Raw genomic sequence first — 13,358 nt, forward strand, 5'->3', positions numbered from 1 at the left:
GGGGCCACGGTCAGCGTGAGCAGAACTAGCTCCCGAGCCGCCAGTCCTAACCCCCCCTTGCCCGGGCCACGTCCGTGTGAAGGACAGGCCCGCCGGGTCCTTGCTGACTTGTAGGTGAGGGGGCAGAGGTACCACGCGCAGGATGCTCCTGAGCCCTCTGCCAGGGCTCCCCAGCCTCATGCCAAGTGGCACATTGGCGTTGCCTGTGGCCGGTTCCGGGTTGACACGGGCCCAATGCAGCAGGGGTTACAACCAACTCAAACAGCAGAGGCCGAGGTGATAAACAGGACATTCAAGCTCAAAGCCTCTCCTGCCCCGCCAGCTGGCCTCAGTGTCACGGAGGTGGGAGGACCTTCCCTGGGGACCCAAACACCCAGCTCCTGTTTGTGTAAGGCCTGGCCAAGCCATCCCCTTTCTCTGGGCCTCAGTTTCCTCCACGGGTGAGGGGGCTCTCCAAGCCTCCTTCAGGGGGTTGTTGTGAGGACTGCCTGGGGAAAGCACCCCTACAGCATCGAGCCCAGCGCCAGGCACACAGCGGCTGGGGGCTCTTCCCTGCACCTGCTGGGCACGGGGCAGCATGGCCACCTTCCCCGGGAGGCCACGCCTGGGGCAGCCACTCTCAGTTGGCCAGCTCCCAGACTTGGGGTAACTACCTCCCAGCCCTGCCCCTTCCTGTCTGCAGCGTGGCTTCCAGCAAGTGGCCCTTCCCTTCTGAGCCCCACGCTCCTCATCTGAAAGGGCAGTAACAGGCTCTGCGGGCTTGCTGACGGGCTGAACCAAGGTGAAGCAGAAGCAGCCGGTACAGAGTAGGCGCCAAATAAATGGCAGTTGTTATTCGCAATAGTCCGCTCTTATGGGTCTCAGCTCCGGCAGGACGGTCAGGCTACACTGTAGAGTGCTGTGCACCTGAGTGTAAGGTTGTAAGGGTCATGTCCAGGCTGAGCTGGGGCTCCGGAGGTCGCGGTAGGGTCACAGCTCATAGGACTCAAGGCACAGGGCACCTTTGGGTCCTTCAGTCCAGTGGTTTCCATTTGTGTGCCGGGACACAGACCACCCCTGGGGCTCCCAGAGACCCTGGCCCAAATTAGCTGGGGGCGGGACTCAAGTGCCTGTATGGTATACGTGCTTCCTAAGTCATTTTGTTTAATCTTTTTTGTAAGGCTACTGCCCAAAGTCGAAAATTCCAACAAAACTGAAAGATATACAATAAAAAAGGAAGAGAAGCAGGGCCCAAGGTCACTGTGCAGCCTTGGACGAGACCTTCTCCTTTTATGGGCCACAGGCTCCCCAGACTTCCCAGCAAGGAGGTTAAACTGATGCACTCTAAGCTCTCTCTGGCTTCGGGCTCTGCAGTGTTTCCGGTGTAGTGTGTGACCCTCAAGCAGCCATCAGAAGGGAGGAGGCCGGGGCGCCTGAGTGGCTCAGTTGGTTAAGCGGCTGCCTTCGGCTCAGGTCATGATCCCAGGGTCCTGGGATCAAGTCCCATGTCGGGCTCCCCGCTCAGCGAGGAACCTGCTTCTCCCTCTGTCTCCTGGCTTGTGCTCTCACTCTCTCTCTGTCAAATAAATAAATAAAATATGAAAAAAAAAAAGAAGAAGAAGGGAGGAGGCCAATGTGAGCCTATGAATGCCCAAGTCGGGACTGCTGTGGGTCTGAGTGGCAGGAGTTCCACTCACATGGGCTTAAGCAAAGAAAGAGGGAAGAAGAAATTTATTTGAACCGAAAAGTCCTGGGCTATAAATAACTTCAGGCACAGTTGGATCTAGGCGCTCAAATGATATATTTTCTCATTTCCTTAGTATTGGCTTCATTCTCCAGTGGGTTTTGCCAGATAATTGTATCTAAAGGCTTTAAAGAACAAAACAGACCCAGGCAATCTGTGGAGACCCAAATCCCCCTTTGTGGGGAGTGAGCTCTTTCATTCAGAACAGTGGTAACATGATCTCTGCGATTCTGTAAGAAGTTCTCATTGCAGGCAGGGATACATATCGTGTTCTTCACAGGAGTCTAGCTTGTGCCATCTTGTTCATACACACATGTGTATGTGTGAGCATACATGTGTATATGTGCTTGTTCAAGAATTCCACACCACTGTCGAGAGTGGGATCTGGAGAGCCTCAGGAAGAAGGGGGCCTGGTTACTCCCCACTTTCGTAGATTTAGCCTGGTGTACACCAGACTTGGGGGGTCCCTCAAATGCTTCAGCAAAAGGGGGCCCTTGAGGCTGTGGCGAGGTCCTGTCCTCGTGTGAGCCGGGCCAGTGAAGCAGCAGAGGAGAGAATATGGCTCCTTAGGCAGCAGGAACGCTGTCACCACCATATAAGGGCCACCCACACCCAGCAGAATCCCAGGAGACCGTACAGAGGAGCAAGGATTTCCGAACACCCTCCTCCAAACCTGTGAGTGGTGGTCTTTCCCCCCGAAGGCACCCCACATGGTGATCTGCAGAATGTTTTGGGGGCAAGAGGCAGAAGGATGGGGCCACTTGAATTAGCTAATATTTTGAATATAGCATATATAGCATATTAAGAGATAGATTATATTAGAAGAAGCATCAAACCGATGAGCAATGCAGGGTCATGACACGGTGCCCATTTGTTTGTTCATACTTTTATTCAGCAAATATATATTTATTGTACCATACTAGGCCCAGGTTTTTTACTGGGGGCTGGAGAGTGAACAGTAAAGTCAGTTGTAGTCCCTCCCCTAAGGGGTTCACAGCCTGGTGAGAAAAGCAGACAAGTCATCACTAACTGGCACCTAGAACCCTGATCAGAGGACAAAGACAGCAGGATGTGTGGTGGGACCCCCTAACCTCGACTCTGGGAAGGGAAGGGGTCCAGGGTGGGATTTACAGAGGGCATGATGTCTTACTGAAGCTGGAGAGTCGGTAGGAAATGACTTAGGTAAAATTGCAAAGACGAGGAAAGATGTTCCAGGCAGAGGAGCCAACATGTGCAAAGGACTTTTGTGTAAAGAGCACAGACTTGGAGCTAAGTGTGACTTTTCAAATTTCAGCTCCTCCACTCACTGGCTGTGTGTCTCTGGAGAAGTTGCTCTAGGTTTCTGACCTGAGTTGTCCATCTATAAAACAGAAGCGAACCACATTTATCTTAAAGGAATGTGAAGTGTAAGAGAGACAGGTGCTTATCGAAGATTCCTTTTCCCTCTGGGTAATTCTCTCTTCGTCCTATGACTGTCCAGGTGTCAAGACAAGATGCTTCAGCTTTGGAAACTTGTTCTCTTATGCGGTCTGCTCACCGGGACCTCGGCGTCTCTTTTTGGAAATCTTGGCGACGACCTTTATAATGTTGTGAACAAGCTGAAACCTGCTGTTGAGAAAGGACTTGAGACCATTGACAATACACTTGAATGTGAGTCAACAAGTGATGATCAGTGGCACCTAGGAGCTTGCCTCCTGAATGCTATGTCTGCATTACCAGAGGCTGCCACCAGGGGCTGCTCTTTATGGGTGGTTTACTGAGAAAGGTGGCTGTTCAGTTTCTGGTTCATTCACTTATTTTTCGGGGAACAAGCAATGCTCAAACGAATATCCTCTTATACATTATATCATGGCACATTTTCCCCTAATATCTGCAGAGGATAAAATCCTAAAACTGAGATTTCAAAAGTTCAAAAGGTATGCACATTTTCAATTATAGGAGATGTTGACAAATAATTCCCTACATTAACATTCTCTCCAAAAGTCTTGGGAGAGTGTCTTTTTTTCTACTCTCTTGATAGCACTGCTATGGGCAACTTAAAAGTTTTGCTAATCTCATAGATAAAAGATTATAACTCATTTCACTTTGCATTTCTCTAATTATGAAAGAATTCACTCGTTTTTTCATATTTTATTAGCTATTTATATATTTTAGCATAAATATTTTGATCATATTCATAGCATATTCTTCTGCTAGGTTGTTCAATTTTCTTATTGATATGTATTAATTCATTGGAAATTAAGGAAATTAGCTATACCTAAGCCTAGGTAGCTTTAAAGCTACCTAGCTTTATATTTAATCATGTATCTTTTTTATTCTGATTTCTTAAAAGAATTTGGCTTTCTTTTCATTTTCTTGAAACATTATAGGAGGAAGTAAATGCTATAATGCTAAATGCTATAAATGGCTACCTTTCAAACCTTGTCAGGGTTTAGAGCTTCAAAGGTATAGAAGGGACCCACTCTCTAATTTCACTGCTGAGAAAACTGAGTTCAGAAACAGAAGTGTCTGGATCAAGGTCACCTAATGAGTTATAGGACCAAAAATACTTTTATTGAAATTGGTAGTCTCTGTTTCTTATATCATTATAACTAGGTAGATACCATTGATTGTACAGGCAAGTTGCAGAACCATAGTTACATTTCTTCTCTTGTACAGCCTTTGTTTTTCCTTGAGTTAATAATTGCCTTGTTTTTCACTTGAATTATTTTCTATACACATATCCTTAATTCTTTGCATATGCACTGTTCTATATCTGCCATATCTATCTAATCCCTCTTTTCTCTGGAGCCCTTCCATTAAGACACTTCGTTTTCATACTTCTGTATGAATTATTGCTCTCGGGGCCTGCTGCAAAGCTGTCATCCTGGGACTCCCATTTGCCACTTTTATGAGTTGGAACCATACTTTTTGCTTGATTCTAGATTTTCTATTTCTTATTCTCTCATTTTGTTTGACCTAGTTCTTCAAACTTGCGTGAACATCTCATTTAGAGCAATAGACAACCCCCTCAAGTCACTACTAGAAGCTGGTGTACAAGCAATATGAATTGCCTGGTTAACTGATTGATTGATTGCTTTGTTTATGAATGATGAGTATATATTAGTATGAAGGCAGCATGGAAGGAACAAAGGCTCCCCAGCCGCATGACTTTAGGCACATTTCTTAACCTTTTGATCTTTTATTTCCTCATCTGAAAATGCAGATAATAACAGTATCTGCCTCATTTGGGCTGTTATGAAGAGTAAATGAAATAACATAGGCAAATAGTTTTACCGAGTGTCTGGTACATGGTCACTGTTCCATAAGTGATGGACAACACTAAATGGCAATTGTTTTTGTCAGCTGTCGTTCAGAAACTGACCGCCAACTTGGGGAAGCTTCAGGAATCCAAGGCTTGGCTCCTGGCCTAGGAGAAGGTGCAGGAAATGAGTAACTTGGTGAACGATGCTCTTTCTAAGATCACTCCAGCTAAGGATGAGACTTTGGGGTGAGTTGACGCTTCTAGGTGAAGATGTTTGCTCCAAGAAAAGGGAAAACACATCTTTGGGGAGGTGAATTTAAGGTCAAAGTCAAAAAGTTTGATAAACCTTATTCCTCCCCACAGAGTCAAGGTGGTCTGAGGCCAGGTTCATCAGAGCTTGAGCAAATCAGACGCAGGGCTGCAGGGCCAATCTGGGCATCTCATGGGTTTGGGCTTCCATATTATGTAATTTTAGAATCAGGGTAAAGAGCCTCTTAATCCTTACCTCCACCTGTTTGCTGGTGCCTGAGGTCCCTTTTCCAAGGAGTCAGTCTTTCTTCTCCAAATATAGCTGAGGATAAAAGTCTGAATCCCCTCAGGATAGAGAAGACGAGTTCATACCACGCTGGCTCCACATGAGGACGTTTGGAATCAAAGGTTCTGGGTTCAGATTCTGACTCTGGCACTTACTTCTCCCTGGAATCTCTGTGGGAAATTACATCTGACTGAGCCTCCGTATGCCAGGCCATAACATGGAGAGGATAAAAACCTCTGCACGGGGGTACCGTGAAGGCCAAAGAAGGCAAGGCTGGTGAGGCCCAAATGCTCAGCCTGATGCTGGTGTAGAGAACGTCAGCCCATGGCTGGCATGGGGAATGACAAAGGGAAATTGTGGTTTTTGCACAGGTTGAACATCATTAACTACCGCATCCTGAAAATCAAAGTTGAACTGACTCCTGATGGCGAAGTCATTAACATAAGGGTCCCCATCGTCGCTAATGTCACCCTGGCCCTGTGAGTATGCATTAGAATCCGGGATTTGGGAGAGGCTGTGCAGCATGGCCAATGGATCTCCAAACCAGAATCGGGCTCTTTCCCATGCTACCGTGTGGCCTTAGGCCTCGGTCTCCTAATCTGTACATGAAGGGGCCTTTCCAGCTCTAAAATCTGAAGCTTTAAAATGTTCTAATGAACTTTGGCCATAACCAAGTCTCTTTGGAAAGAATCCTTCATTAAGTATTTCTGAAATCGTAACATTTATCTAATTGTAAAATTTGAAAACCTGAGAAGACATGAGTGTTTATAACTCTGGCAAAATTTCCTCCAGCATTATTTCGTCTCTTGAGATTCTCTTTAAATAGCAGTGACCATTATAGCTAAACACATAGAGTAGTGCACAGTATATAATGAAGGGCATGTGTGAAAAATGCAATTTTAAAGTATTGTAATTACTTTAAAAGAGATAGAGAGATAGGAAAATGAGCATGTGTGGAAGAAGATAAATTGAGGACACGGGGATTCCATCATTCATTAGCTACGAGATCTCGGGATGGTTACTTAACCTCTCTATACCAATGTTTCCCCATTTTGAAAATAAAGATAACAATAGTACTTCTACCTCATGGTATTGCTATAATGATGACATGGATTAATCCAGGAAAAATGGTTTTTTTTCAAAGATTTATGTGTTTTAGAGAGACAGAGAGAGGGGAGTGGGAGGATCAGAAGGAGAGGGAGAGAGAATCTCAAGCAGAGTCCCCGCTGAGTGGGGAGCCCCACATGGGGCTCAATCTCAGGATCCTGAGATCATGACCTGAGCCGAAATCAAGAGTCGGACGCTTAAGCCACTGAGCCACCCAGGTGTCCCGAAAAAATGCTTTTTAGAAATGCCTAACGTATAATTTGCCCTCAATAAATGTCAACTATTATTATTATTTTCATTATTAGGGTGGTGCTCTATAAAACTGTCATTCGAACCAAATCCGTGTGGCCAGGCGAAGAAGCCCTTAACGTAAATGTTAATTAGGAATCCAGACGATGCTGCCATTATCCATAGACAAGCTGGAGAGTTAAAGATCCACACAGGCGGAGGAACCCTAGTGGGCCTTCTAGACCTCTGTTCACTGGGAATCTTATTTCCTACAGGCCTGTCATTGGCCAGGTGGTCAACCTGAAGGCCTCTTTGGACCTCCTGACTGATGTCAGAGTTGCGACCAATGCCCAGACTGGTGCCCCCAGAGCGATCATAGGAAAATGCAGCGGTGATCCAGACAGCATCTCACTCGCCGTGCCGGACAGGTAAGGCTGGTCCGTCTCAGCAGAGCCGGGCTCTCAGAGGAGTCAGGGATCCCCTGGCTTCAGCCCTATTCCTGTCCTGAGGGGGCACAATGTGGCAAAAGAGCATAGCTTTGGAGTCAGACAGACCTTGGTTCAAATAGCAGCTACCGACTTAGAACTTTGTGACCAACCTAGCCCCTCTGAGCCTCAGTTTTCCCATCTGTAACCTGAAGGTGACAATAATGTCTCCTCACCGGCTGTTGAGCCGACCATCTGGGAAAATACGAGTGTTTAGCACAGAGCCGGGCACACACTCAGAGCTCGGTGAGAATAACATCCATGCTGACTTTGACTTCCTGTTCTCTCCATTCCTGAGACAGGAGTGTTGGCCTCTGATCACCCGGCCGCTCTGTCAGTTCTGCTTCCTGCTTTCTGAAGCGCTGGTGTTAGGTGCAGCACATTTAGGAGTGTTACTGCTTCTTGAAAAATTGACCCCTTTATCATTATATTATATCCCTCAATAACCGTAATAATAATAATAAATTGTATTTTTCTTCTTGCCTCCATGTGGGAGGAGGAGGAGAAATAAATGCTTACCATGAGCCCTAACTTCAAATTGTCCCTAGAGAGTCCTCAATTCACTGGAAAATTCCCGAAACGAGATATTGCAAACTGAATCCTCTCCATTTAAATCACTGATCCCTGTCAATCCACAAAAAATCTACCTCTTAAACAGTGTGCTTGCAAGGGCAGGTCTGGTGGAGGAAGAGGGTGAGGGGAGGAGGGGTGACCCTGGAGGCGGCTGTTGGAGGAGAATGGTCTAGAAGTCGAAGGCCGGGGCAGGTTGGCTTTGGGGCAAGCAAGGTTGGGTTCTCGGCTCTCAGCCCTGAGGGCCATGAGCAGAGGTCACTCCACCCTACTCCCTCAAGGGATTTGATCACAGCTTGCCAAACCAAAGAAAGGCTCTACTGCCCGATGTTACTGGGGAAGGCTGGAATATAAATGGACGGGCCTGAGCCCTGCTGGATACTGCCTTGTCGGCAGCCCCAGGAAATGCATCCTGCTGCTCTGGGTCTCAGTGTCCACATCTGTGAAATGGCCTTCCACTCTGTTGCCTAAGCCCGCTCAGCCCAAGCACTCCCCACCGCCGTCTGGGCTCATCGGGATCTGGCCCCACCCTCCTATCACCGCACTCTTGTCCTCGCTCACTCTGCTGCAGACACCCTGGCCTTTGCTCTGGGCCTCAGACAAGTTCTTCCCCACCTCCAGACCTGTGCACACGCTCTTCCGGCCTCCTAGAACACCGTTCCCCTCACCTCCACGTACTTCTCAACCTTCAGGTTCTAAAAAGGTTCATCCTATTCTCCCTCGAAATCGTCTACTCTTGGCCTTCAAAGTACTTGTCACAAGCTGTCATTTTATTTTATTTTTCAAAGATTTTATTTATTTGAGAGAGAGAGAGAATGAGTGGGGGTGGGAGGGGCAGAGGGAAAGGGAGAAGCAGGCTCCCCTCTGAGCTCGATCCCAGGACCTTGGGATCACGACCTGAGCCAAAGGCAGACACTTACCTGACCGAGCCACCCAGGCGCCCCATCATTCTATATTTAATTCTATGTTTACTTCAGTCCTTCTTTCAGCCAATAATGTTTGAGCACCTGCTATGTTCCAAATAGGCTCTGAGCTCTGGAGAATTTATTGGTGACAACCGACCAGGACCCTGTTTTCCTGGAGTTTATTGTCCTGAGGGAAGGGCAGACAGACAAGTATCCAGGCCATCAGTAAAGAGCCCTCAAGGATAATGTCAGCTTATGATGAGCCCTAAGCAGAGCAGTGCGTGTAACAGGACTATATGATATAAAGCCCTCCCTTAGGCAAGCAGTCAGGGAGGGCTGCCCTGAGGAGGTGTCAGTCATGCTGAGAGCTGAAGGTGGGAAGGAGCCAGCCTTTAGCAAGACCTGTGTCACGTTTAGGTACCAGGTGAGGAGCTGCTTGTGCTTTGCCCATCCCCGGGTCCTCAGCGTAATCAATGCCTGGCATGCAGGTGGTGATCTGTAGATAGGTGTCGAATGAAAGAGTGGGATCTTAAGGTTGTGATGAGACTCTCACAGGTGAGCCTGGTCAGAAGTGGGGCACCCCTGAATAGAGGCCCTGTCTGTGGTTAGAAAGGCATTGCGGTGTCCCTGGGTTTACCTGATTTCAAGGTGCTCCACCACCTCCCACCCCCCCAACCCCCGCTGCGTGGCCGTTCTGCCCACGAACTAGGCTTTATCCACTCTTTTCCAGCCACAATACTCTGATGGAGAAGGCCGTGAACACCGTGAGCAACTTCCTGACAAAGACCGTGTCCCGCCTGGTAGAGAAGGATGTGAGTCCTCCACTTCTCGGGGCCCAGAGCCATGCCTGCGGGGGAGGGGAGGCAGGTGTGTCATTCACAACCCCACTGTACTCTCTGGGCGCCTTTTCTTCTGAGGGGCAAACTCCTCATCGGGCTGTCAGCTGGAACCTGTGCCCCTTTACTCAGCCTGGGGAGAGGGAGGGCAGAGCAGGGGCCTGACATTAGCTGAAATCACTGGGTCCCAAACTTGGGCCATTCCCCGTGTCTACCTACCCCGGATATGCCTTTTTAGCTAGTGTGTTCCTCCTTTAAACAATACAATTCTACATAAGCTTATTTAAATACATGTATTTTAAAGATTTTATTTATTTGACAGAGAGAGACACAGCGAGAGAGGGAACACAAGCAGGGGGAGTGGGAGAGGGACAAGCAGGCTTCCTGCCGAGCAGGGAGCCCAATGTGGGGCTTGGTCCCAGGACCCTGGGATCATGACCTGAGCAGAAGGCAGATGCTTAACGACGGAGCCACCCAGGCGCCCCTAAATACATGTATTTTAAAAAGAAAACTGTATCTCTACCATAATTTAGAAATGAATATCATTTATATAATTAATTTAAAACATAAACGCAGACCTATAAAACTGGTATTTTCATCTATGCATCATACAAAACCATTTTTACTCGATCCAGAGAGTCTGAATCAGTCATTCTGGAAGAGGGCTGGGAATCCGGGGTTAGGAAAGAAAAATCCTCCAGGTGACTGGAGCCTCACGACTCAAAATATGGTCCTCTGCCCAGCAGCCCTGGGGCCTCACCTGGGAGCTGGTTAGAAATGTGGGCTCTCAGTCTGCCCGCCCCGCCCCCCGCAGCCCCCCAGACCTGCTGAATCAGAATGTGCATTTTAAAGCGATCCTCAGGGAATTGTACACACACACAGTGAGAAACTCTCTGCTCTATGGTTTCCAGGGCCCCATTTGATTCCTTAAAATTCCAGGGTTCCAAAGTTCAAGGTTTCTAAGAGTGTAAGGTTCTGGGATGTTAACACTCTAGATTCTCAAGTTTCTAGGATTCCAATATTCTAAGGATTTAGAATTCTAGCATCCTATGGCTCTCCAGTTTTGGACTTCTAGGTTTCTATTGTTCTAGAATCCTAAGGGTCAAAGGTTGTGGGATCTTGGTGGGTGGCTGGCAGTTTGGCCCCAGCTGATAATGATCTGTCCTCCTTCCTGATCCTGGCCCTCCTCTCCTCTCTCTCCCTCCCTCCCTCCTTCCCTCCCTCTCTCTTTCTCACTCTTTCACTCCCCCACAGGTGTGCCCCCTGATCCACACCTTACTTTCCACCCTGGATATGCATATTGTTCAGGACATCATTGGTAAGTCACAGCCTGGGGACCGGGGGTGCTTTCCCTCTGCAGCCTTCCAAGGGCAGGCATGCACCCTGTGCCCACCCCACAGCAGGTGTGGTCAGGGGACCCTGGAGAAGCAGGAAGACCCAGCATCTGAGCAAGTTGGGAGAATGTGACAGGACTGAGGGCGTTCTGTGGGCCTCTGTGAGCTCTCTACCATCCTCCCTCTTTAAATCCACAGAACCTGCCTGGCAGAACGATGTGAGAAAGAAGATGGGCCAGATCTGGGTTCAAATCCTGGCTCTGCTATTTAGCAACTGTGGGGCCTTATTCAAGTGGCTCTGCCTGTCTGAGCCTCAGTTTCCTCCTGGGTGAACCAAGACTGTAAACACCGGAGGGTAATGAGTGGATTAAAAGAAGAAGCATAGAGCCTAATATCCAGTAGGCATTACTAGTAAACACCTGCCCTTCTCTTTCCCTCTTTATGAGAAACTGTGGCTTCTCCTCCAGCTGTAGGGGGGGCTTTCTTTGGCCTTTGGGTCTCTAGGCAAGGCTGGGGTTGCTGGGGATGCTGGAGCAATAGAAGTGGGGTAAGTGTCAGGGTCCTGGAGGTGGCCCTTCTATGGAAACAGCCACTGATCAGTTCCTCGGGCAATCACTCTGTGCTTTGCATATTGCCATCCCATTGGATCCTCACAACAACTCCGTGGGGTGGGTACCGTCATTATACCCATTTTACAGATAAACAAATTGAGGCTCAAAGAGGTGGACTGACATGCCTGAGGTTCCACGGCTGTCAGACTGACCCACTGGAGAGTGGCGGCCATCACGGTCTGGTTTCTATTGGAGCCTGAGGCCTGCTATTTATTTTTTTATTATTCAGATAAATTTCAAAAGGAAAACCAGCTGCTTAACGATGTCTGAGGAGGGAGACGAGGAGGACTGCGGGTGATGTCCACCTGAAGGTAAGGGCTGGTGCTGTACCCCACACAGAGGATGAGGCTCCTCCACAGGCACCTGTGGTGAAGCCAAAGCAAGGCTCAGCTTCTCTTCTTTTTTTAGCAGCAGGCTGAGCCCTAATCTTGGTTGTAGACTGAGCTGTGACCCTGGCCCCAGCCTGAGCCCTGATCCTGGTCACATTCTGCACCCTGAGCCTTTTTCGCACACCCAGACTGAGCCTGATCCTGATCACAGACTGAGCTTTGACTTCAGTGATTTACTGAGCAATGACATCAGTCACAGACTGAGCCCTGACCTTGATCTCAGACTGATCCATGATCCTGATCCTATACTGAGCCCTGAACCCTGGCTCCAGTCTTGGCCTCTGATCAGTCTTTTCCCATCTGCCATTGTTCCTAAGGTGAGGGGAGAGGAGAGTAAGGGGCAGAGGATAAGTCAGGGCCAGGTGCCAGAGACAAACCCCAAACCACAGGTGCCAGCCCCCTCTTCAAGACCCTGCAGGGGATTGTAGGGAAGAGTTTGGGCAGCAGTGTCTGATGGCTGTGGTCTCGTTCCAGATCGGTGCCCAGTGTCCCTTGTAGCATCTCCATCTGGGAAAGGTGCAGCCACGCCCCAAGCAGAGTGACAGCCTGAGCGCAGCCAGAAGGGGCCCTCCCAGAGACTCCTCCTCGCAGTCGGGACAGCAGCCTCTGTGCTCACCACCCTCCACCCCCTGCAATTAAAGACCACTTCGGCATCCTCTTGTGTGGCCCATTTTATTCCCTCCATTGGGGTTGGGGGAGGGCAACTAGGTGGTAGAGACCTGGGTGGGAGCTGGAAGGGACCTCTGGGACGATCCAGCTTGTTTTACAAATTGGAACACTGACACACAGAGAGGGCAAGAGACTGACCCAGGGTCACACAGCCAGTTGGTGGCAGTGGCAGGCTCTTGATTCATCCATTCACATGCTCAGCAGGCATTCAGTGAGGGCCTACTCTGGGCCAGGCGGGCAGTAGGAATGGACAGTCACATTTTGGGCAACCCCACCCAGGGCTTTCCTCCCTTCCCCTCAGGGAGTCCCCAGGGACTCTGAGAGGCCTTATGGAGGATGGGGGACACCGGGTCTGTGGGTCAGGAGTATAGGGCAGAGTGACATAGGGTCAGGGGCCTAGGCCACTTCCCAGCCTGCCCCTCTGTGCCCTCTGAAGGGCTAGGGTTCCCCTGCAACAGAGATCAGTTCAAGCAGCACCTGAGGACACCCATGGTCTCGCGACACCAGGGCTCACCCACCCAGCCCTGAGAGCCTGTGGGCCCACCGGCCAGGCTGCGCGAGGGCCCTGCCTGCCTGGTGAAGCCAAGCACCTTGAGGGTGCTCAACCATCCCATGGAGACCAGCTCCTCTCCGGCCTGCCCAGGCTGTGCCTGGCCGTGGTCCAGACAGCATCACTCTGCTGAGGCCACCACCACCACCATCACGGAGCGCTGCCCTTGCCG

The 13,358-nt window shown here is 49.3% G+C and overlaps 1 protein-coding gene across 1 annotated transcript; it reads left to right on the forward strand.

Moving 5' to 3' along the window:
• Positions 1-3,216: 3,216 nt before the first annotated feature.
• On the forward strand, positions 3,217-12,123 carry BPIFA2 (BPI fold containing family A member 2). The gene is given in 8 exon segments (XM_036082407.1): positions 3,217-3,373; positions 5,069-5,213; positions 5,874-5,981; positions 7,113-7,265; positions 9,528-9,609; positions 10,888-10,951; positions 11,472-11,514; positions 12,096-12,123. Coding segments are annotated over 8 exon segments (780 nt in total).
• Positions 12,124-13,358: the final 1,235 nt, after the last annotated feature.

This window comes from Halichoerus grypus, chromosome 10, assembly GCF_964656455.1.
Source record: "Halichoerus grypus chromosome 10, mHalGry1.hap1.1, whole genome shotgun sequence".
NCBI lineage: Eukaryota > Metazoa > Chordata > Mammalia > Carnivora > Phocidae > Halichoerus > Halichoerus grypus.